General features: G+C 27.1%; 1 protein-coding gene across 3 annotated transcripts in view; it reads left to right on the forward strand.

Moving 5' to 3' along the window:
* Positions 1-27,313, forward strand: part of LOC136976787 (PR domain zinc finger protein 10-like) — a 104,997-nt gene that overhangs the window by 65,691 nt on the left and 11,993 nt on the right. For 2 of the 3 annotated variants that reach the window (XM_067272151.1, XM_067272154.1), the window contains 12 exons: positions 942-1,097; positions 3,433-3,542; positions 5,458-5,710; positions 7,445-7,656; positions 9,992-10,149; positions 10,953-11,259; positions 11,437-11,699; positions 15,012-15,135; positions 15,881-16,168; positions 17,315-17,587; positions 20,776-20,964; positions 23,870-24,028. In XM_067272151.1, coding sequence (XP_067128252.1) covers positions 942-1,097; positions 3,433-3,542; positions 5,458-5,710; positions 7,445-7,656; positions 9,992-10,149; positions 10,953-11,259; positions 11,437-11,699; positions 15,012-15,135; positions 15,881-16,168; positions 17,315-17,587; positions 20,776-20,964; positions 23,870-24,028 — 2,492 coding nt within the window. The remainder of the gene's footprint in view (positions 1-941; positions 1,098-3,432; positions 3,543-5,457; positions 5,711-7,444; positions 7,657-9,991; positions 10,150-10,952; positions 11,260-11,436; positions 11,700-15,011; positions 15,136-15,880; positions 16,169-17,314; positions 17,588-20,775; positions 20,965-23,869; positions 24,029-27,313) is intronic. The other variant, XM_067272153.1, reaches the window with a different exon arrangement.

Genomic DNA, 27,313 nt, shown 5'->3' on the forward strand with positions numbered 1-27,313 from the left:
ATTAATTTCTTTACTATTACTTTATAATAGTTTCTTTTAAATGGAAAATATTTTTGTTTTTTTTTTTTACTTTATCATTTATATTTTTGGAGAATTTGACATTACATTTGAACTTACATTACAAGATGAATCAATCAAGCTCCCTAGTAACTTTTATGTACACAGAATATTAAACATACAAAAAGCATCTCAGTTTGTATTTGCAAGAAAAAAAAACTTTGTTCAATTAATTTTATCTAATCATTAGAACAAACTGTAATATTTCACCATATGAATTACTGTGGAATGATTTATTATTCAATTAATTGATATCATTGGAATTTTATATTGTATAGAATATAATATATTCTTTAAGAAATCTTGATAAAATATAGAATGATGAAAAAATTTACACCATTTTACACTCTCGTGACTTTTCTATATATAAACAATTCATTACTAACAAGATAGACAGAAAAGATTGTCTTTAAATTACATCTGTGGTTTGTGAGATCATGACCATCCAAAATAAATATGATTCACAGACTGGAATATAAGATTTTGTAGCATTCTTTGCATACGAATTTTAAAATACAACTTTTAAATCATATTTAATTTATAAAAAAAAAAATAATTTAAATTAGTATATTTTTACAAAAATATTTTTCTTAAACTCTAATTCCAATGATATTGATAGGGTAATAAAAATCAGTTGTATTAATTATTGATTAAAATTTTACATCAAAATTTATTTATGCTATTGATTTATTGTATGTATATATATAATATGTTCATTTAAATGAAAATGATGTAACTTAATGTATTGATTTAAAGTTAAACTTGAAAATAGATAAATTATTATAATTTTTTGAAATAAACAGTTTAGTTGTATAGATATCAGTCATTTTATTTTTATTTTCTGAACACAAATTAGAAATATAATGTTATTTCTTGGTGAATAGGGTGTGAAGACTGCAATCAATATTATGAAAAAGATTGCCCTCATCATAGGATTCAACTTATATTTGATAAACCCGTTCTTAGTCGAGCGTGGGCAAGCCTTCCCGCGACTTATTTATACGTTAACAAAATCTTTCTAAAAGAGAATGGAGAACCAAGTAAGATATTATTACTAAAAATATCTCTGAAATGATTAAAATAGAAAAATCTAGATAATTTTTACATTATAACAATTAAATTTAATATAGAGAGTTTATAATATACAGTTATTTTAAAGATTTAGTAAATATATTTACATTAATATTTAATGATTTAAAAGATTTTAATAATTTATTTTGCATGCTTAATTATCACAAAAATATAGTTGAAAAATTATGTTAATAAAATATTTTTATAAAATATTACATTAAAACAAAATAAACTTTATTCTTAAGAAAGTTATTGAGTAACTTTTGAATGTTGAAAGTAATTTTTAAATTATTACCTCCATTATTTAATTCAGAATTTTATGGATAAATTTTAAAGCCATACTCACCATCATTGCCATCAGATTAAGAATCAAATATATTGAGTTTAAACTTATAATTACTAATTCAAGAATTTCTTTACTTTTCATAACCCCAAATATAATCTAACGAGGGATTACAAAATTTTCAGATTGACACATGGAATTACGTTAGAAAATCTTTAATTTTTGTTTGAATGCTTATTATATATCTATGCAAATTTTTATGCTCTAATTAAATTTTTAAGTTGCTAATAAAGATAAAAGAGTTTATTGGTTTAAAAAGATTATTTGAAGTTAAAAAATGAAACAAATATTAATTTAAAATGATTTTGGACTTATTCAACCCATAATCAGGGAATAAGATCAAAACAAACAAAAATTTTACAAAAAATAAGTAAAACCTAAACATTCTAGAATGTTTTAAATTTAAAAACAGATGAAATATCCATTTCCAGAATATACTCTACAAACATTTTAAAGAAAAATGCTTTTCTTATGTATTTAACAATATTTTAAAAAATTATTTAATTTCACAATCAATGTATTTTTATTACAAAAATATTTTTAAACTTAAAACACCAAAAATATTACATAATAAATTTTGTTTGCTTCTCTAATGACTGCCATTCCTACATTTTTCTTTCCTCTTATTCAGTAGCCATTTCCATATTGTTGGACATTATCGAAAATCTTGGAAGAAGACATTATCAACAGTAAGTCTTCTTACTGTTGATAATGTCTTCTTCCAAGATTTTTTCTAGATTCAAGACTTTTGTGTGCCTTTTAACTTCTATAATCTTAGCTTCATATCCTATCAAGACATTCTGTTAGAGCAGGCCATGAAATATAAAAATATAAAGATTGAAAATAAAATTATAATGATATAACATGAAATAATATAAAAAGTTAACATCTTTTTAATTAAGTAATTCAAAAATCAAAATAAAAAACAGGAAAAAACAAAAAGACTAAATACATATTTTAAATATTGTACAACAATGTAATCATTTTTGATACTATGAATCACTTTTCAAGTATTTGAATCTATTCAGGTTTTTTTTTATGATCGTATGTAAAACAATGTAGAAAGATAAATTAGTACAATGTAGAATGTAGAAAATGAAGCAATGTAGAAAAATAAATTAGTACATGAGCTAACCAGTAATATCAGCATTAAATTGCCAATACAAGTGAGTTAGATCATTATTCAGATTTATGAATTAAGTTGAGATGGTGAATATGGCCATTAGTTTAATGTAGAAATCATTTAAATACTATTAATGTTGTCAGTGATTTATTTGAATGAGAAAATTTGCATAAGTAATTGTGCAGACTGTCTCTGTTTATAATTTATTCTTTACTTCATATTGTATATTTCTTTACAAACAATTATCTATAAAATTTAAAATTATCATGTTTAAAAAGTTAATTATGATGTCTAAAATTATTTACTATTTTTTATAATGCATTTCAAAATTATATACTTCATTTATATTGGAAAGATAACAAAGTTTAAAAAATATATATATATATATATATATATATTAATGAAGGAATTTATTTTAAAACAGTAAAGAATAGTAAGTGGTGATTTACATTTTTCTATCAGAAGGAAGTATATTTAAATTTTAAAGAAATAATTTTAGACATTGCTAATTTTTAAAATTGTTTAAAAGCTTGTCTTACTATATTTTTCAGCAAACATTTAGAGCTTATACAATCGTTACAGAAGCTATTGCTTTCAATAATTATTATGCATGAAGTCTCACTAGATAAATTATATATATACATGTTTCAATCAATGATTTAGAATAAAACTTTTTAAAATTAAAATGTAAATGTTAATTTTAAAATTTGATATCATTTATTATAATAATCAGTTTGTAAAAAGTTGAATATAATAATATCGAAACTTTATTTGCTATTGTCTTCTTCTATGAAAGAAGATGTATTCATGTGCTAATTTGAATAAAAATTATTTTTAGTATACGGTGTATTTGCTAAAAAGACAATCCCTAAAAGAACACAGTTTGGACCCATTGAAGGTGTTTTGGTGAAAAAAGAGGATCATTCAAAAGATAAATTTGTTTTATTGGTATGAATAATTTTATGGTATTGAGTTGAAACTGTAAATTCATTCGTTGAGCATTTTGTGACTAGTAAATACCTTTCAGTAAATTTTGCTTTTAATAATATGTTATATTGAATATGAAGAATTTAAAATACACAATGAAAAGGATAATGCTGGAATATTATAATTCTTAATGGTGCATATCTTTTTTTATAAAATCAAAACAAATTATTAAATCATACAATTTTAAATTATTCATTATTAAAAATATTAGATGGGTATTTAGAACATATTCGTTAGCTTCATAATGTCAGATTGTTGAGAATACCATTTCCAAGAAACTGGGTCTCTAGAAATTATTAAGACATGCCAATGTAAACTGGCATTTTTTTTCTTTTATTCTTTCTTTTCAGTTGCTGCAGTGCAGATTTTTATGTATATTTATATAAAAATCTCAAATATTGGATTGACTTTTTATGTAAATATAAGTGATTTTATCATGTTACTTATTGAAAAGGATTTTGTAAACTGTGTGTGTTTATAAATTTAAAAATATGCTAATATAATATGAACCTAACTAAAACAGCTTATTTACTATTGAAATGTATGAGTTCATATATATTACTGTTGTTTCTTCTTTTAAGTTTGATATTTTCATAATTGCCCTACAATACCAACCTATATGAGTAAGTTCTTCATAAATATATATTCAAACTTCAATGTTGTGAGATTAAACTTTCTCGAAGTTTGAAAGATTCTCTTATAAGATAATCTTACAATTTTTTTTTTTCATTTGTCAACTGTTGATTTATTATGAATTTTGTGAATTAGGGAAGCTGTTTTCTAGTGTTGTTAATCTCTAATCCTAAACTATTAGGTTCAGTATTTTATCCAGCAATACCAACATTCAAGGTTAATGATGACAAAATTACTACTTTTTGTTGTTGCACATGCCTTTTGGATTGATGTAACATTCCGATCCCTTTTCAGTGCAAAGAAAGCAATACATTTCTATATTAATTACAGATGGATAATGATTACACATATATCTCAGAATACCTTTTTACTTATGCTTATTTCCTATTATACAAACTTGATATGCCTAGTCTGCAAAAAATATACTTGTAAATAGATTAAAATTACTAAAAATTACAAATTCACTTTCAACTATGTAGCAAACACGACAACAACATTATTACATCATTCATTATTACATACAGGATGGTATATGTGATAATCATTATCTATCTAGTTAATATAGAAATGTATTTCTTTCTTGGCAGTGAAGAGGTGGTCTAAAATGCATGTGCAACAACAAAAAGTAGTTAATAAAATTGTTTTGTCATCATTAACAAGGAATGTTGGTATTGCTGGATGAAATACTTAACCTAATAGTGTAGGATTAGAGAGTAACAACAATAATTATGAACATATTGAATATATGCTCACTATTTCTTGCATACAGTAATTTTAATAATGTAGCTTAAATAATTGGATATCTTTTAATAAGAATTAAGTGTTGGGTGATATTAAGAAAATTATTGTAAATGTCAAATGTGTATGTTCCTTGAAATGAGATATTGAGATTTGCTAAAACCATAAATAAATAGTTAAGAAAGCAATCTTTCATTTTTCAGAATTGGCCTCGTAAATTAATTATAAAATAGTTTCCATTATTTTTATTTATTTTATCTTTTCGACATCAATATTTAAAAATCACAATATATTTCAGCATTATCTACACATTTTATTGTGTAGTTTAAATATTTCTGTTGATGACATATTGTGATTAAATTGAAAGACATATATATATTTTTTGTTTTTTTCTTCTGATAGTTTAAAATACGTTTCATTTCCTCATTGAATGAATTTGCTGTTTGATCCTATCCTATTTAAATAAGATCAAATAGATTAAGATAACTTTATAATTTCCTTATAGACAGAACAGCAGGATCATACTGTAGCATATTTAGATACAACAGATGAATCTTTAAGTAACTGGATGCGATTTGTTCGCCCAGCCGATCATTATCGTGAACAAAATTTGGTGCTAGTACAACAAGGCCAATCTCTTTATTTTAATACTACAAAGGCCATTAATCCTAAAACTGAACTTCGGGTATGGTATTCTGGAACATATGCAGAAAAGTGGGGTTTAAGAGTTTTAGAACCAAATGATGAGGAAAGAAAAGGTATATTTAATTTTGTTTTTGTATAATCTTTACTTTTTTATAATTTTTTTCATGATAAGTTTTTAATATAAATTATTCTATTTTATTCCTAAATTCAGTTATTAGATCAGAAAATTTCCTTATCATAAAAGTAACAAGCTATCTTATCTTATAATTTAATTCTTTTCTATATTTTTGAAATTATTTAAATTAGTTTTTGATGATTGTCCCTGTTATAAGATATATTACACTTTAAATTTAAAATAATAAAATCTGAATTTTAAATTGTTAGAATTTTGTTTTCATATATATATATATATGATATCTTATTTTAAAATTAATTAACAAAAATTACAGAAGTATCTGTTAAGAATTTACATTGAAGAAATTAATATTTGATACATGTATTGTATCTATATGCTAAAATATATGAAAAACATATTAAAATTTCTTTATGTTGGAGTTATCAAAACATTATGCTCAAGAATTTATTGGATGACTACATGATATGAAATGGGCTTTGTTTGGAAACTGAATGTATCAGTTATCACTTAATTGTTCAGAACTTAACTCTCAGTATTCTGAGCACTTAGGTGATTGTTCCATTATTTAAATCTTTTATAATAAGAAATATACAGTTCATGGTTTTATTTGTTGAGATACATCATACCATGTAATACATTTCTATTTCCAATAAAATTATTATAATTGTTAACATATTGTTGTTGCTTTTGGACTAACCTATATTGATGATAACAACTTGGGTAAGTAAATATGATCTACAATTAGTGGAAATTCTGGTTTTTTAACTCTAATGTTAAAAGGTCATATTAAAACAGTTAAAAAATGTGTAACTTGAAGATTTATTAATCAATATTGTATTAATGCAGCATCATTTGCTTGCCATTGCCTTTAACAACAGATATAGTAACATATAACTGAAATAAAAAAATGCCAGCAGTTTAAATTACTGTACCATAAATAACAATGCAAACATTTAACATGCACCTTGTAACTGTTAAAGCACTAGTTTAGACTGATGATAGCTGAAGACAATTGTTCATTATTGTCCATATGTTAAGACTAATAGTGAAAAAAAAGATAGCTCCAAAATGCTTATTTACCAGAAGATAATGATAGCTGAGTTCTGAGTACAGAAATGTTTTAATCGTTTTTTCACATTCATGCTATGGAACTTGCTAACTCTGATAACGTTAAACAGTTGATACAAATATTTGTGAATACAATAAGTGGAGTCTTCTATATTTAATTCAGTTTAAAGGATATTTTGTTGTTTTTTCTGTTCAAAATACTGCAATGTTTCTGAAATAAGATACATTTGATTATAACAATAACTTACTGTATTTACTTGAATGTAAGATGTCATTGAATCTAAAACATGCCTTACTTTCTACATGCTTATTCACTTCTATTTTTGACTGAGTTAATATTCACATGATTTAATTAATTTTGTTATTTGAAGATGACACTGTTAATAAATATATTTCTAAAATTTACAAACCGTTTGACTTATTCATAAAATTGTTAATTTTATCATAATTCAAATGATTGCTATTGAAAATTCTGTTTAGTGTCAAATGTTACATTTATATTTCTTAAGAAAATTGAAGCAAACAATAAATAAAAGATTTCAATATTTAAAGTCATATTTTTAATTTCTTTTGAGTGTTACATAATGTTTTAAATCTTTAATTATAAAATGATCTTTATTTATTATTATGAAATTTCTTTTAGCTTTAGAAGAAGAAGAAAAAGCATGGCCTTGTTTTGAATGTAATAAAAGATTTTCAAATTCTGAAGAATTACAGAAACACCTTAATTTCCATGATGAAGAAAATGGAACAATCGAGGAAGGTCCGGGATCTCGAACTCGTGGTCGAACTAAAGGACGAACTAGAGCTCAAAAGAAAACAAGAGCACGATCCAAAGTGAAAGATCCTGATGATGTAAATATTTCCTTTTCTCTAACAAACAAAATGTTCTGAATAATTGTTCTGTATATAATGTCATGAAAAATATTCTGTAATAATTGCAGAACATTTTTCATGAAGAATACTGGAAGATTGATAATGGATACTAATTAGATATGATGAAATGTGCACAACATTATTTTCACTTTTTTTTAAAATAGTCTTTTGTCTTTAGGAGGCACTAATGCCCCCAACAAACAAAATAAAAATAACTAGTTAAAATACAAACAAAAGCCTGATAATACAATATATAAAATATGAAATATATAAAATTTACAAAGAATAAAATATACAATGTGTAAAATAAACAGAGCATAAAAATTACAATATGTAAAAAAATAGAGAATATAAAAATTGCAGTGCAAGAATGTACTAAATGTAAAAAAAGGCAAAAAATAATAAAAATAAATTTCATTATACACATAGAAGTCATTTTAAATGCAATGAAGCATTGAAAATCTGGATGTTGTAAATCCAGATTTGGCTGTCAAAAAAGGGCATTAACTTCAGCAGTAACTTCATTGTTAACATTTTCTTGACCTTGTGTTGTTGATGTTTTAACATTCATTTAAAATTTCAAAAATAAAAAATTACAAATTATGATTAGTGTGTATATTGTTATAATTTACAGAATCACTACATTTAATCTGGAATCTTTGTAAATATTCTTACATTCCTTATGAAATACTGACTTAAACTTAAATTTTACATTGAATTACTGTGTATTAGGGGTTTATAGTGATTAAAATGCTAATTTACATGTACTGTATATTTGAAAATCTGAATGGGATATGGTCCCAATTAGTCCAGATTTTTGATGCTTTACTATGTACAGAAAAGAAATACATAATATATACAAACAAAAAGTAAATTTTTTGATAATCACATAAAGTTTTTTTTTTATGTTATGGAAGACTTAAACAATTAACTATTAAACTAGAAAAATATTAAAATAAAAATGTAATTAACTTTCTCATTTTAACAAACTTTTCTGATGAAAATCTCCTTTTTTTTAATTTAAAAATGTCCCCATTCAATGAAGTATAATTTCTAAATAGTGAATTTATTTTGTTTTGTAAGCAAAGTGGATAAATTTATTTTTCATATTTCCAAATGTTAGAATTGGATAAAATGCTGACTTACTTTTGCAACTAACACTTGCAGCATAACCATTATGGTACAGTATACAATACACTATCTATATTATATTGTGCTCATAAGAAGACCAAAACATCTGTATCAGAATAGTTTCAAATAATGGCCTTTTTGTTACATTCAAAATTATATGAAATGGTTTCTATCAGAAGAAAATGTTATAGACAAAATTTTTGTTTGTTATTTAAATGAAATTAGCATCATCATAAGTGTCATTATTATTTCAGTTATAAGATTTTTTCCAGTTTCAGTAAAAAATACTATATCTTCTGTTGATTCATGTAAAATGCATGTGTAGCACTTTACTGTTTTATTTTTACTACTAGTCAATTTCCTATTTGATAAATTTTCTACCTAATAAATAGTCAACATTTCATATAAAGAATACTGTATACTTTCCAAGTTTGATTGTGTTTGTTTGAAACTTCAAACTTTATTATTATTATTATATTATCACCATATTTCTTAGTAATATGCTATAAGAAGTAAGTGGATCAATCTATGTTGAAATCTATCTTAAATGTTAAATATGCTATAAATCAAATTCTACATAAATAAATATTAAGTTGAACACTGAAGTCTTGAAGTCTAGTTTTCTTTTAGTGAAGTGTTGATTTTAAACAAATTAAGTAATATTTATTTGGATTTTTCATTTTAACTTAAATTTAGAAAGCAATGGAGTTATCATTTAGAGAAGAAAATATGAATATTTTGATTTTGTTTATCCATATGTTAAATAAAATTAAAACAGGTTCAAATATAGGAATGTTTTGAGATCAAGTCCAGCATCAGCTCTTAACTGTATAGACAGACAGTTGTGGTTAAAAAGCATGTGATAGTGATCTGTAAAGTCTCAAAACATTTTCTGATTATTATTTTTTTATTTGACTCTGTTTTGATTTTTTACAATAGAAATATTTTCTCAAGATTTTACAATTGTTCATTATTACTGCTATCTGAAATTTTTATCCTTATATAATTAATCCTTAATAACTATTTAATCTAAGAAAATTTATTGAAGATAATTCAAAAAATTAATGAAATAAATATTTTAAAACATAAATTATTAAACATATTTTATAAATAATAAATATGTGATATAAAATAAAATAATGATGTTTTTTGTACTAAAATTATATCTGATTAATTTTTTCAGATTTCCACTAAACAAGATGAATTTCAATGTGAAATATGCCATAAGGTGTTCCCTAGAAATTACAGCCTTCAAAGACATTTGATAATGCATTCGGGAGAGAAGAAGTATAAATGTCCCATCTGTGATATGAAATTCAGTCATGTATATAATAGAAACAGGTTTGTTAAAAACTTAAAAATACTTTTCAGTTATTTTTAAGTAAATTCAGTCCCCATTTTCTTTGTTTTATTCACACTATATTCAATAGGTGTGGCACTATTTATTCTAAATATTTGGTAAAATTTATCTCAAAATTATAAAAAGCTTATAAGATAATCTACCTCCACCTACAGTTTCATTACTTAGAAGAAAAACTAAAATAAAATTGGTTTTTATTTTATTTGCTTTCTGCTTGATTATCTTAACTAATTTTCATTTTCTTTCTGTCAAATAAAAGCAAGTTTGATAATCTGTCATCTTTGTTTCTCTTGTGTTGCTGTATTTAAATCTCTCATTTTGTACATTTTATTTAGGTATATAACCTAATGAAAATTTTATTTAATTAATTCAATTAACTTATCTTATACAAAATTATTGATTGATAGGTAAATTGGTTTTGTAGTACTTTAATGTTGTTTGGAAACATGAGTAGGATGTTGTCTTATGCCAATGAAAGGTACAAATTTTAAGCATAATAAATACAAACTTTTCAATTATTTGTTGATGAGATTTTAATTTATGAAAGGTTTTCAGGTGTGAGGTATGCTCATAAATTGGCATTACATTGTATCTCTTTAAAATGTTTAGTTTGCAAAATTATAACCCCTGGAGAATAACTCAAGGATCATGTTAAGCTGACATGTCATTTACTGGTCAATGTATTTTATAACTTGTTTACAAAATATTATATACATGTTCCTCTTTTTACCTTAAAATTTAAGATTTATAAGAATTAAATTATAAAATAAATTTTTTTTGACAGACATGTTCGACGTCATAGACAACGTGGTGAAACCGAACCTGTCATCAAACCTTTCAAATCACTTTTCAGAAGAAAACAGGGAGCTGAATGGATTTGTACTCATTGTGATCTGACTTTTGATAATTCAAGCTTACTCAATCTTCATACACTCACTCATGCAGCAGAAGATGTAGGTCTGAGTGATCCTTCAATGGGCGATACATACAATGAACACACTATTATAATGGATGGATTTCAAGCTGTTGGGAATGAAGAGAAGTGCAAATGCTTAGAAGAGACTTTTCTGAAATGTCCAGAATGTACACAGGTAAATTTTTGAGAAAATTAAACAAACTACTATTTTCTTTGTTTTTGTTTACATTGAAATATCTAATACAACAGAGATGTCATCTGAGACTGACTATAAAGTTAGTCTCAGATGGTATTAGATGGATTATAGACTATTTTTAAAATTTGAAATCATTCTGTAATTATTATATTGCAGGAATTTAGTTGCAAGAAAGAACTAATAGAACATGCTAGTTCTCACGGGAAAATTCTAACAAAGCATCGCACTTTTCGTGGTATGATCAATCCTCTGAAACCATTTAAATGCAACCTTTGTTATAAGTCATTTGCCTCTGACGAACGTTTAATCCGTCACTACTTGGTTCATGGAAGTGAAGATTCAAAACCTCTTCAGTGTGATACTTGTTACAAACGATTCTTAAATAATTCTGCACTTGCTTGCCATATTAAAATCCACAGGTAATTAATTCTAAAATAAATATTTAGTAGAAAGACATTGACATTTTTTATATATGTATAACTTTTAGTATTTATAAATGATAGAGCCATATTTTTTTATCATTTGAATATAAAGGCAAACATTTTATTTTTATTTCAATTTTAGAGTAAATTTTTTTCTATAGATATAGCATTGATGAATTGCTGCAACCCATTTTTGCAAAGACCTGAAGATATGTGTTGTTTCTTATAAAATAAATTTATATTTCCAGTTTGATTCATCATTTTTTTTTAATTCTCAAATATTTTACATAACTTAAATCAAGATATTCATTTTATGATTTTTTTTGTTTTTTTAAATGTTCAACCATTTGAAAATGTAATACCAGAAAATGAATATTGTATTGCAGTTGAAAATAAGTCATACAACACTAAAATATATTAAAACTATCCAAATAATTTCAGACTTCTTTTTTTTACATGATTTGAAAAAAATGATGATTGTGAATACACACAAACACCCTAATATACAGGGTGGGCCAGCGAAAACGAAACGGCAGAGTGTTCGTGTTCGTCCAAGCAAAGCGCTCGGACAGGTCGATTTTACTCTCGAGGGGACATCTTTTGCAATAAAGTTTTTGCGATTCTGAATATTAACTAAACAAACATTTTTTTCGAAATACATGTTTGTTTAGTTAATACAAAATAAATGAGTTTTTAAAATTTTTTGTTGTCTTTTGTATTCAGAATCGCAAAAACTTTATTGCAAAAGATGTCCCCTCGAGCAAAAGATCGACCTGTCCGAGCGCTTTGCTTGGACGAACACGAACACTCTGCCGTTTCGTTTTCGCTGGCCCACCCTGTATAAGATTTTATATAAATGATTAATCAGTATCAAGACATTTCTTATAAAACATAATTTTATCATTTAACTTTATGTTAAAATTAACTTGGTTACTATATTCATTATTTCAAAAAGCTTTGGCTTTTATTTTGCTTTTAAATATTAAATTATAAAAATTTGGTTAAGTCTTCATTCATTCAATGTTTCAATGCAGAATTCAGTTTTGTCATCTTGTGATAAATTTATTCCTAAACAATTTTGGTATAATGCTAAAAATACTAAAATCATACTATTGTGTGTAAAATGGTTTTGTAAATATTACTCCTGTTATTTTTTTTGATCTTTTAAAAAAAGTAATAATAGTTATTATTATTTACATTAATAACTATTTAAAGTTTTCATTAATGAGTATAAATTTGGTAAAAAGAAACTTTAATCATATCATATTTTCAGTATATATAAAAAAAATTAATAATTAAATAAATTGTCTTTGATAGTAAATCTATTTCTAAAAACCTTTTCAATGATTTACAAATACATTTTTCTTTCAAAAATTGCAAGACAGATGTGAACATTATTCCGAAAAGAGTTTAAGTGAACTGAAGATATATAAAGCTCTAGTATTGTAAAAATGCTCTAATTAAAACATTTTATAGAATACCAATCTGATAACATATTTTTTTGCATTGTCTTTTTATTCAATTTAGTGATATAATGGAATGTTTATTTATTTTATCCTTTGTAAAAGGATTATAGGAGTGTAAAGTTCTAATATTTTTCTTATGTTAAAGCTTAAATATATTCAATTCAAGCAAAAATGTCCACTTAAGAAATTTGTTTTCTTATTTTTATTTGTAACATTTGTTTAATGTTACAAATATAGTGTATGTTTATGGATAATAATTACTGAAAAGCAAAACATTACTATTATTGTACTTCTTATCTAAGTATTAAATATCCTTAACAATGTATTTTGATATCAAGGCAGATATTGATTTCTACCCTTCTGCCACCTACTATTACCTCACACTTGAACTTCATTAAATGATATTATTATTTCATTTCTTTCATGGTGTGCTAGTCTTGAATGATACATACTTTGTTTATCGCATGTAATATCTCTTAAATCCAACCTTGAGTGAAAAGATTCACAATTGTAGGCAACATCTCAGCTTTCTAGAGTAATTGCCAATGTTTTGCTTTTTTGACATATAAAATTTTATAAGAATGATATTGTTTTTCAACTTTTCAAGATATGTTTTAATGAGGATCTATGAATTACTGTATAGACATGTATATAGGACACACCTTTTTACTCTAAACTTTTTTACCAAATTACTCAAGATAATGAATAATTTTAAAGCAATTTAAAATTAGTTAGGTGCAGGAAGCTGTTGCACGATTGAAATTTGATGCTGAATCATGAGCTCAAGTCATGCCATGAAATGACTTGCCCAGTTGTAACTTTCCTTAAATTCACTTTTGGAAATGTTCATATTTTGGGTAATCCTTCGGGCTTTGAACCAAATCATTTCACCAGACACAAAATCCATTTGCCCAAATTTCATGGATACAGTTCAACAGATTTGCTTTCAGGTCAGGATATTTTGTTATTTTTCCTCAAAACAATTGGCAATTTTATGATATTTTCTCAAGAGTGTCCTTTGTTTGAATCCATTGCTGCATGTTTTTTTTTGTCTAAATAAAACTTTCTTCTTGCTTCTTTATTTTCATTTTCTTTACGTAAGGCACCACTTGCAATTTAAATTTTGCTGTTTAACTCACTCTCACTTGACCCATGTTTAATATCCACTGATCATACACTCAACAATAAGCATTAACCATCATTTCATTCCTTTGGTATTTGTGATGTTGCTGTATTTCTGTATACCTATGGTTCTACTTTTGTCTCTCAGTGGGAATTTGAGATTTTTATTTTTTTCAAGTTTATTGTTTCAGGAACAGTGTGGCTTATACATGCATAAAAATGGTAACTGTTTCATTATGTTTAAAGAAACAAAATGAACTCTGTTGACACTGATTGCATAAGTTAGTTAATTTAAGATTTAGAAAGTAAACAAAAATGTTAGTTATATATGTAATATTTTAAAATTGTTACAATACCTAATTAAAATAATTTATATAAATATTCTGATTTATATAAATATTCTAGTAGTTGTTCAGAAGTGACTGAATTCTAAAGAACATGTAAACTCGATGAACTTTGGTATTATAGTGATGAAACGGTACCACATTTTTAATTTATAGTTTCATCACATTTACAATACATAAATGAAATGATAGTTAAGTGGTTGCAATAAATATAATTCAGTTTTTGTCTACTTTCTCAAACCTCATTTAAAATTTTAAGAGAATCACATAATTTATAAGTAATTTGATAATTTTAAAAAATGCAAATAATTATGCTTATGTGTATTTATTAATGTTACTTAAATCACTTTATAATATAATATAAATTTTTAATGCAGTGAAGAAAAGAAATACTATGAGTGCCCAATCTGCAAAAGAGCATTTGATCAAATTGTGACATTAAAAGAACATGTTCGTATTCATTATGAAAATGGTGGCTATACCTGTCCTCATTGTCAAAAAGTAAGTGTTTTTTCTTGTACTTTGTTTCAAGACATTATTTGTGTAAAGCTTTATAAGCACTAATTCAGTAACAGAAAAAATGAATATTATTATGGTGTTGGTAATACTGGTGCCTAGTGCTATATAAAACCAAGGTCAAGGCATAGCTAAAGAAAAAGCTGCTGTTTGTTCACTGTCTTGTATGCATCACTGTTTCAGTCTTTAAGAATTTCCTGGAATACATGTTTAGTACAGCTGCTTTCTATAATGTCATGTCTTATACTGTTGTGAAGTCCTGATGTTTCTATATTTTTGTGTAGTGGCATATGTTGTGTACCTGTAAACAAGGAAGGACTGCAGACATTTTGTGGGCAAGTTCTACTCATTAAAATAATTGTGTGTGTTTGGAACAGCTATGTCTTTGATGAATGTGATGTCTGGTCAGTTGTGATAGATTATTATGATTGAGCCTTAATTACAGACAAAATGTATATTTTGTGTGTGTTTTATGACCATGTGATATGTGTATTTGTAGTATTGTTTGCTGGATGTGTGTTAGTTTGTGTGACAACTTTTAATGTATTATATTTGCTATTTGGTTATGTTGATGTAAGTAGTGAGTTTGTGTTTAAAGCTTGCAGTCCAATATGATGTGTTATATTGTTTCATACGTGCGGCAATTCTTAATAGTAATATTCACAAACAACACTTCTATGATCCAAGGATATTATTTTATTATAACAGGAAATATTTTTGTTTTTTCCAGACTTTTCAAGAATATAATCAAATTCGAAAGCATATCCGTGCCTTTCATTCAGAACGGAGATATCCTTGTGAAAAATGTGACAAAATATTTCCTCGTCCCGATAAATTAAAACTTCATATGCTTAGGCATTCTGATCATAGAGAATTTCTCTGTGCTAATTGTGGAAAACAGTTTAAAAGAAAAGATAAATTAAAAGAACACATGAAAAGAATGCATGCTCCTGAAAGAGAAGCACGACTAACTGCAAGAGGATCAAAACCATCTTCTTCTAAGAAATTTGTACCTAAGGTATGTTAATTATTATTAAATTTAAAAGGATATGTATAAATTATTATTGGTTGTAAAAATTTTAAAATGTACAAGTTTTTCACTGTGATTTATTATTAAAGTCACCAATAAAAAAAAAACAAACTGTTAATATAGTACACTAGAGCATCGATTATCCAACTTAATTGGGGACTGGGGTTGGTCGGATAACCGAAAAGTATGAAAAAATACATTATTAGTATAGTGTATTAGGCCTGGTTTAAATACTAACCTCCCTTTTATGGTCGAGCCAGTGCTGCCAGCTAAAACATGCAAAAATTTAATAAAAATAATAAAGTAGCCAAGACATAACCAAATATTGTAGCGCCACATCACTAGCAGACATTTGAATTTGCCGACTAGAACACAGTCGGTTAACCGATAAGTTGGTTAATCGGGGGTCGGATAATCGATGCTCTACTGTAATTGTATTATATGTATAATAATTCTATATAAAGACAATAGATAATAGTTCTTCTAACTACAATATTTCTATTAAAATACAGCTACTAAAGAAAATTTATGTTTATCAAGGGGTAGTCTCTTTAATCCAAATAACGGTAGACTGTCTCACAGCTAAACAGGTTTAATAACTCCTTTATTGGCTTTTTAACGTATGCACTTCGGATCAGGACTGTTAACACTGATTCAAAATGCATATGTTAAAAAGCCAATAAAGGAGTTATTAAACCTGTTTAGCTGTGAGACAGTCTACTGTTATTCGGATTAAAGAGACTACCACTTGATAAATTACAATATTTCTGAATAAATATAAAATGAAAATGAATTATTTCTATGATTATAAAGTTTTAAATAAACAATGTGCATATTAGTAGATTTATGTCATTATTTAATGCCAAATGATACTGTAATGCATTGGGCTATTTTTTTGGCTACCCCGATGCATCACAGTATTGTTTGGAATTAATTAATAATGTTGGGTTTGAGATGTTTACTTATTTATGTCATTAAATAATTACAGAAAGTACCTAATAACAAAAGTATTAAAGTTTTTGAAAACATGCACACTGTGTGTGCACACTTGTGCAGCTTGATGTACTAGTAATCAAAATAATTAAATACATTATTAACAGCAAAAAATATATATATTTAAAATTTGTATTTTAGGTATCTCCAACAGATTATCATCGCTTCATATACAAATGTCATACCTGCCTTTTAGGATTCAAAAGACGAGGAATGCTAGTTAATCATTTAGCAAAACGTCATCCAGATATAAGACCAGAATCAGTTCCAGAATTAAACCTTCCTATTTTGAAAACTACTAGAGATTATTACTGTCAATACTGTGAAAAAGTTTATAAATCCAGTTCTAAGCGAAAGGCTCATATTTTGAAAAACCATCCTGGTGCAGAATTACCTATGAGTAACCGTCGAAAGGTAAATATTTAGTTAAGAATTATAGAGAAAAGAATTTCATATACAGTAGTGCCTGCTTATAATGAACCTGTATGGATCATTGGAACTTGTTTGTTATAACCACTGTTTATTATATCGAATAAGGAATAAAACATAAACTTTAGTTTTTCAAAATTAGACTAATGTTTCAAAGATAAAATGCAATAAATTATTACATAGGAAGTTGCCTATTAAAACATCAATATAAATGTGCATGGTTACTTAAAAATTATTATTTCTGCTTGTTGATTTAGGTTGGGCTATAAGTTGGCTAATTAAATGATTGATATAAAGTAATTTGTTACTAGATGTAGATGTTAGGCACCATCTCTTATCTAAGTTAATAATTATAATTTAAGTAAATATTAAATAAATTTAGAACCTTCTGGAATAAAAGAACTGACCCAGGGCAGGGCTTCCAGAAAGTTCTAAATTTTATTTAATATTTACTTAAATTATAATTATTAACTTAGATAAGAGATGGTGCCTAACATCTACATCTAGTAACAAATTACTTTATATCAATCATTTAATTAGCCAACTTATAGCCCAATTTTTAAGGCAATCGTTGGTATTTCATTATATAATCATCAGGCTTAGTGATGTTTGTTTATATGAAAGTAAAATATATTTTATATGTTGAAATAACTAGTTGACAAATAAAGGAGAAATTCATCTGCCATTTTAAACATTTGACAATAGTATTAAGTTACTATAATTTATTCTATGTAGATGATATCTCTAAGCAATAATATTGATATTGACATTTAGCTAGTTCAATTATAGTAAAAACATCTGCAATATAATAATAATAATTCAGATATGCATAACATATATTAAATACAATGCACTACATTACAAGTTAGTTACTGCAGTGTTACCCAACCTTGTTGACAAGTGTGTTTCAACCCTGTGTTGTGACACACTTATCTGTTGTGAGTGCACCTCAGGTGTGTCGTGGGAATTTTACAAAATATTCAGTAAGCTCTTTTTTTTTAAATTTTATTTATCTTTCATCTTTCTACTGTAGGTCAACTGAAGGGAGATGGAGATATTCACTAAAATGTTGATTGTTGCAAAATTTGCATTAGAATATCCCCTTACAAAAGTTGTGCATGTCTGTGCATATGCCAGCATACCAACTCTTTGTAGCTTACCAGCTTAAAGACCAACATCAGCTCTTTATGCATTGATTCAAATAGTATTTTTATTTTTATAGTATATTTGTAAAATTGAGTTTTTGTCTTGGTAAGTTTACAACTTACCAACTTCCATATTATCAAATTTTTTAAAAATCAACTATAAGTTATTTTAAAACTTATGGTGTGTCACAGGAATCTTATTAAATTCAAACTTTGTTACTAATCCAAAAAAGTTAGGAAACACTGAGCTATTGAATGAGCTACAGATTAACTAACTGTAGAGTAAGTTTAATCTTGTCACTAAATTAAAGAATAAGCAATGTTTTTCATGAGTTACTTAGACTCAGCAGATGCTATAAGCCAGTTAGCTAAAAATTCTTATTGCACAGTCATGTTAGCAAAAGCAATGGTAAAAAAATAGAGAAATTGATAGTTTCCATTACCAGTTTCTGTGGATTTTTTAAGCCTAAAATTTTTTATTTTTTTTCAGTAACTTACCTCACACAAGGAACTCTTATTTATATAGATTTTATTACTAGATGTGAATATGCATTTCAGGTCTTAATTGCTCCTCTTCAGTCCTTAAATTTTATACAGATCTTATCAGAACAAATAATAAATATAAATTACATCACACACGTGTGTTTACAGAAAATACTCTTTAAAAATTTTTTGTAAATATTATCATAAATGATGAATATAATAGGTATGCGGGTGGTTGTTTCAAGTATTCCCCAGGGGTTTCTAATAATTTTTAATTTCAATTTGTATTCAATAATCAGCTAATGTGAGTAGAAAAAATTTTTTGTAAATATTATCTGTAAACACGTAATTTGACGTAATGATGTAATTTATATCATTACGTCAAATTACGTGTTTACAGATAATATTTACAAAAAATTTTTTCTACTCACATTAGCTGATTATTGAATACAAATTGAAATTAAAAATTATTAGAAACCCCTGGGGAATACTTGAAACAACCACCCGCATACCTATTATATTCATCATTTATGATAATATTTACAAAAAATTTTTAAAGAGTATTTTCTGTAAACACACGTGTGTGATGTAATTTATATTTATTATTTGTTCTGATAAGATCTGTATAAAATTTAAGGACTGAAGAGGAGCAATTAAGACCTGAAATGCATATCCACATTCAGTAATAAAGTCTATATCAATAAGCATTCCTTAGGTGATGTAAGTTACTGAAAAACCAAAAATATTAGGCTTAAAAAATCCACAAGCAAAAGCATGGGATGGATTGGAATGTAGTTTAAAAAATATATTAGTAAATTTGTTAGATATTATATATAATATTTGAATATGTGTACTTTAGTGACTATTATTTTATATAATGACAAATAACTAAAATGCATGTAACTTTGAGATTAAGATTTATACAACTGGTCATAAAGGGAAAAACTATTTTAGATAAACTTACAATTGCTATTTATCCTCAATTCAAAAAATTTTTCATATTATAATCAAAATATATGTAGGTGCTCAAGGATTGTTAATATAATTACTTCCTCTACCATTCTTCTTAGTTTAAGTAATTTTGACCTTATATGCAGAGTGACGATTTATGTTAGTTTACAAAATACAGTGAGTTAAAGTTAACCAAAAGTAGGTTGCTTCCACAGCTCTGGTATTCTGCTGAGTATCCATCTCTAGTTTTCAAAGCTTTTTTATTTTCCATAATTGCATTAACTAAGTCTAACAACAACAAATCTGGAGACAAGCCAGACAATTTTAGGCCTGCTTTTTCCAATTCATAAATATTAATGCATTTTATTAGTTTTGTTGTTATAAAAAAAGTTATTTATATAAAAGTACAGAAATGACATTAAATCATATTGATTTAAAAATAAATTCTTTGGTGTCATGTAAATCTTCAAAATTATAGTTTGTAATTATTCTAGTTACATATTTTTTCCTTTTCAATAATAAATTTGAGTGACTTGTTTTCTGTTAAATATATAGTTGAGCTGAAAAGTTGATAATGTATTATGTTTTATGTAGGGAGGAATTCCTGAAATTCCAGGAATACCAAATCCAACATTTTCACAGACAGTTGGAAGTATTACAACTCATCCTCATCATTGTGATTGGTGTCATAAACAATATGCCAGTAAAGCAAAACTTTTGCAACATCAAAGAAAAAAACATATTGATATGCTGGCTTTATCCTATGTTTCGTCTAAAACTCCGGTAAGAAAATTTATTATTATTATTGTTATTATGATAGTATAAATCAAATGTGTGTGTTATATGATAGCCGAGAAATAACAGTACAAACATTTTATAGTATGGTACAACATATTTATAGTAAATTTTATTACTATAAATAATATAGGGAGAGTATCGCCAACTCCTAATGTTAACAAACTGCTACTGTATTTTGAGGATTGCCCAGTATGCTGGTCTTTCTGGGGAGACCATAAAACCACATATTTCCATATGGTAAAACTGCATTCTGCTTTATCCCAGGGGAATGCCAGCATGCTAGTTTATATGAGGTTATCATTCCTCTCAGAGGGCAAGTAAAAAAATGAAGTGAGTTACATCATGGCATCTCATATATGCCAGTTGTTATTTTATTATAATTGAAGAATGGTTTCTTTAACATTTTTATGTGCATTTTAAACACACCCAAATTCAGATCTTAACGGCGTGATGACAGTCTGTTGCAATGGATTATTCTACCTGTAATTATACCTGAGATATGTATTTATAGTAATTGTAAGGTATACACAGTAAAACCTGCCTAAAGGGAAAAATGTTTTCAGAACAGCAATTTTCTATATAAAATTTTTTTATAAGCCTGAAACCTGTATAGTGTGGAAACAGAAGAGGTTTTTGGGTACAAAGAAAGTAGAATTTTCTGTTTTATCCAGGTTAAGTTAAGATTTCACTTGTGTATGTGTGTAGACAAATAAGTAAATTAATTTCCAGATTTGTAATGTTCTGCACTGTTTGTTATAAGGGTTTGAAATCATTCTTGGAATATACTATCAGAGAAACAAAGGTCATGTATAAGGGATCATACAGACCAAGGTCTTTGTTGGAATTAACCAGGAAGAGAATAATGAGTTCTTGAAAATAAGCAACAAATGTAATTTGTGAAAACAATGAGAATAAGGTAACATAATTGCAGCATACTTGCCTTGTATGGAGTAGTTAGTTACAGTACCTTGCCAAATTATTACACCTGTGAAAAAAAATGATAATTTCTTAGTTTTTGATGTAATAAATCAATAAAATGTAATTGTTGATAGAATTACTTAAAATTTCTATTACCGTATTTTACGGACTATAAGACGCACTTTTTTCTTCAAAAAATTGCCTCCAAAATTCAGGTGCGTCTTATAGTCCGTAAAATACGGTATATGTTTGTTTTGAAATAAAAAGTAATTTTTTGTGTATAAAAATTTTAATACAAAATACTAATTTTCATTTTTAAATTTTATTATATGATCACTTTTAACATCCATTGAAGAGAACAAAAATTTTAAAAATGTTTAAAAGTATTCCTTCTCATCAATGGGCTATAGTGCCATACCTTGTTAAGAACCTCTATCAGTTCTCTTTTTGTAAAGAAAGTTCCTTTTTCATACATTTACAGTGTTGCCATATAAAAAATTTATTAGAAGTGTTTGTGATATAATAGATAATAAAAAAAATGCTCATTTCTTAAACAATATTTTGAAAAACAAAAAGAAAATGCACAAGAACTATGATTTTAGTCAGTGGGTCTAATAATTTGGTAAGATACTGTAGTATTGAACATTCAAAAATGACTTCATTAATATGTTGTTAATTACAGAGATTGAAGTAAATGATTAATTAGAGTATTAAAATTCTTTGAAATCAGATCACAGAATTTAGTATTTATATTATTTTAATATGATTAGATTGATGGTAGAATAAGACACCAGTTTATAGTTTTCATTTCATTAATTTAGTTTTTAACTCTTTCCACCTGTTGGACACTAAAAGGGCCTTTTTTTATTGCAAGCCCAGGCCCACAATGGGATGGCCAGGTGATGATGAATGGGGTCAACATATCCAGACAGACCCTCTTGAAAAATTTCTGGGGTTTTTCAACCTGTCCAGATTCAATCCTGGGTCCCCTAAGCAGTAGACTTTTGTATCCAAGAAATAATAAAATACCTAGCATAAATTTATGGAAACAACAAGAACTTTTTGCATTAAATAGTTCTCAATTTACTGGTCAAATGGCAGAGTGGTTAAGGTGTCAACCTACAGCTCCAGGAGAACCCAGAAATGAATCTAAATACACTCAAACCTGTTTTTGTGCAGTATATGAATTTGAATCAAATTGGTATATCGCACAAAAAAAATTGCACAAAACAAATCTCACAAATAAAAAATGGCACAAAAACAGGTTTGAGTGTAGGCCAAAAAACCTTTTTTTTTTTTTTAAACCTCGTTCAGAATTATTTTCAGGTCTGGTTCCAATCCCTCACCACTCAGCCTTACCAAACCAATAACAGACTTGATAAAAAGGCAGGCCTGTAGCTAGTGGAGGGGCCAAGGTTGGCTCATCTACCCCTGTTCATTATTCCAAATGACATGTAATTTTACAAATAAATATTATATTTTTTAGATAAATAGAATTCTAAATGTAAATTTCAAGTATATTTGTACAGTTTTGTATGCACATTATTAATAGCATTGTATTTCAGAAATTTTCTGGGTCATGCCCCGGTAAGGCCATCCCATAATTTGTTAAAGTACCCTGTACTATAGTGTTGGTCTAGCTGCATGCATCCTCATGAAAAGGCCCTCATAGTGTCCACATATTGAAAAGTTCTGAATTCTTACATTTGAATACTTTCATCTGAAGTTGGAATCACTTTAGATTAAAAGCCTACTAATAACTTTTTTACATATGTAAAAGTGGTTTTACTATTAACAAAATGATTATAACTGTATGATATTTATCTGGTATAATTTAAAGATTTAAAAAAGAAAAAAATAATTTGGTACCATGTGATTCTGGTTTAAACAGTTTTACTGTAATTTAAATCAATAAATAAATTATTATTATAAAGATTTATTGAATTATTAATAATTATATGTTTTTGTTTAGACACAAGTTCAAACTGTCAGTACTCAGCAAAATGCAACAACTGTTGCTGGACATATTGTTATTGCACAGGGTTTGACAAATACTTTACCAGCTGATGGAACTGTCATTGATGCTATAAAAAGGAAGATACAATATGTAGATAGAGATGTTGCAACTTTGGTATGATTATTTTTTCCTTTATATAATTATATATTATAGAATTAATATATCAAATTAATAACAAGATACTTCAAGAGAAATAAATACATTGAAAATTCAATTATTGGAATATAAAACAAAATTTTTTATTTTCTCTTTTTTTAAATGCTTTTATTTAACTTGCATTGTACCACATCCTCAAATCTTGCAATTCGAATTACATCCACTTCTTTTTAAGTTACATATGTGTCTTGTAAGTTTTAGCCTTCTAAATCTGATGTCAATGAATTTTAATGATATTTTTAGGGCTGGTCCTACCCATACTCCTAAAAACATCATTAAAATGCAACTCCCACTATTCTCCCCATTCTGAACCCAACAAACATAATAAAATGTAGAATTTTATTGATACTTTACTGCTGAAGCATTGTATTGATATGTATGACAGACATTTTTCTTAAGTTTGAGACTACCTCTAATATACTAATAAACATTTTTTTAATGCATTTATTGAAGTTATTTTCTGTTTGATGTATATAGCAGTCAATATTCAGCACTAAAATTCACTTTGAGTTTCCCTTTAGAGTTGAATAATGAGCCAAATTCTTGTCCACTATGATAGGAGATGATACACCGTGCAACACAATGCAAGTTTTTCAATATGTGAACGAAATACTTTCTCAAAAGTTGCAGGTGATACTACTATTTTACTTCCTTGGTTTGGCTTGACAAAGCACAAGTTGATGAAACTGGACAAAGTATTTATTTGAATTACTGATTAAATATCTCAGGATTAAAACTATTACAATCTCCAAATTTCAGTCAACATAATGAACTGCTGTAAGTATTGTTCACCAGGCATTCATCAGATTTCCACATTGTGTATCACGTTGCTTACATCACTTCAAATAATAATATATTGGCAGGTGTAATCAATTACCTTGAACTACAACATGACCATGATAACCATGGGCAAACAACTTTCAATAATTAGTTATGTCACTAGCATCCATTCATTGCAAATGACATCATATGAATTCAGAATTATTAGGGATGCCTGATTGTTTGACAATGTGCTTGAGAGTTTGTCAATCTCAATCTGTAGGTTTCTTGGACTTACCAGATCAGGAGTTCAGTGCTTTCATTTGATAACCTAGCTGACAGCAGATTCTCAGACGGAATGACCACACTTATGAGGTCTGACTATCATACCGCATTCAAATGGACTCAACTCCTTGCGTTCATTCATTCTGATAACACAGTTTTTATACTGATAATGTACCTACATCATATGGAGAGACAAGATGAAATTAAAGGAGATGTCCAGTCACTTTTAGTAACGTAGTGTTTATAATGAAAAGTTAGCATTAAAAACTAATTTTTAGTTTTTTTTGTTAGTTAATGATTTAAATTAAGACCTTAAATGAAAAAAAGAATAACATAATGGTCTGGGATTGTTTTTTCTGGTTTGGAATGGGCTCTTTCCAAACCAGGAAAAATACAACAAAAAATTAAATGTATGAGTAGTAAAGTTTACATTTAAGGCTAATTTCTTCTGATAAGAAATCAGGTGGTATGATTATTGTGTGGTTGATTCTGATTACCCTGTATATTATTTTTTGTTGTCAAAAACCAACATGAAAAAGTGTTATCTGTTTTTCAATTGGATGTGGCATTACAGAGATATTTACATTGAACACTTCTAGTAAAAAGGGACAAATCAGAAATAACTTTTATAGAAAGAAGTTATTATTTATTATAATGTAACAAGTAATGCTACAAGTTAAGTGTTCAAAATGCCTCTGTCTAGTGAGGAACAAGTAGCTGCCCATCAAAGAATACTCCTTTGTATACATTGCAGAAAGGCCAATATTATTGTTGTGATGGCCATGTGCAAGGCAGCCACTAGGTTTGTTGGAAATCTACTGTCTGTCTGTAAACAAATGCTTTCAGATGCTCCCCTAAGAAGTCTACAGGATTCAGATTGGGTGATCTAGCGGGCCATGTGACTATCAACATGGTCAACCCATCAATTTAGATATTCTCTTCCCAACCACTGGCAAATAATTGAAAAAGAATACACCAGTGCTTTATTATGCTGAAACCATAAACAGTAAATAAGATTACCTAGTTTTTTTGCACAGGACTGTGTGAAAAATAACTAGGTGTTTCCAGCTATCGGATGAGAAGATGATACTCTCACAAGAATATCATGCACCAATAGTACACCAAATATTGATACCCCCAATGGACGTGGTATGTGTGCAAATGTGTGGCATGGGGATGCCTAAATGTAGTTGTTAGGCTGTTAAAACTTTCAACCACCAGATCTGGATTTATCTGAGTATGTTACTGTAACAGCCACTCCACAGACAATTCTGTTGACAAAGATCTTGCACCTATGTGAAGTAATATAGATGCAGTCCTTGTTGTGCAGAATGGATAGTACAATAAATGTGCATCAAAGTTACTGTTGCACAATTTCCCAGGTACTAGTTGTTGGGTCCTCCTGTATCAATCTAGTATAACATCCTTGACACTTAGTTTATGCACAGTACATTTCCACTGTCCAAATTCAACAGTGGTATGATCCTATCTGTTTTGTGCATTCAATCGTCAAGAAGTCAGATGACTTGGGAATCAGGGCAACATTGTGTCAGGTATTGCTGACTGTATAGCCTTGCTGCACTTAATGCTGAGCCATAACATTCCCCAACAGGATGTACTTTACATGTTGCAATATTCTTGCATATTGTATGACATAACTAAATAAACAAAAACAAGTATTGCCTAGTGTCATGGTAAAATAAAATTGTTTAAGAAATGCAGTATGAGCTAAGTATATATAAAAGGGTCAGAGGAATAAACAAACTATCACACATGCGAGTACAACTCACAGTTTGATGCACACATTTGGATTTTCATGATCATCTCATACTTTCTTTTCATGTGTATGTCTTTATTTATTCTGAGGTACTGGAAATCCCAGGGACACCTAAGGATACTTTATTTGGTGTTTTCAGAGTTAAAATTCCAAATGACTGGAAATGACATCATTTGCATAAAATATCTTAGAATGCCATATTCAATTGAAAAACTGATAACACTTTTTTGAGTTGATTTTCAACAAGGAGTCAGATGATAAGATTATTGTGCAGTCAATTCTGATCACTCTGTATTAGGTTTTAGTGACTAAAAGTTTAAAATAACTAAAATTGCAGTTTTCAATGTGATCCAAAAACAATTTATATTAGCATCTAAGAACATATTAACCAGAAAAATTTAGTAATGTATTATTTCTGTTTT

This window comes from Centruroides vittatus, unplaced genomic scaffold (assembly GCF_030686945.1).
Source record: "Centruroides vittatus isolate TY-2023 unplaced genomic scaffold, ASM3068694v2 contig_425, whole genome shotgun sequence".
Classification (NCBI taxonomy): domain Eukaryota; kingdom Metazoa; phylum Arthropoda; class Arachnida; order Scorpiones; family Buthidae; genus Centruroides; species Centruroides vittatus.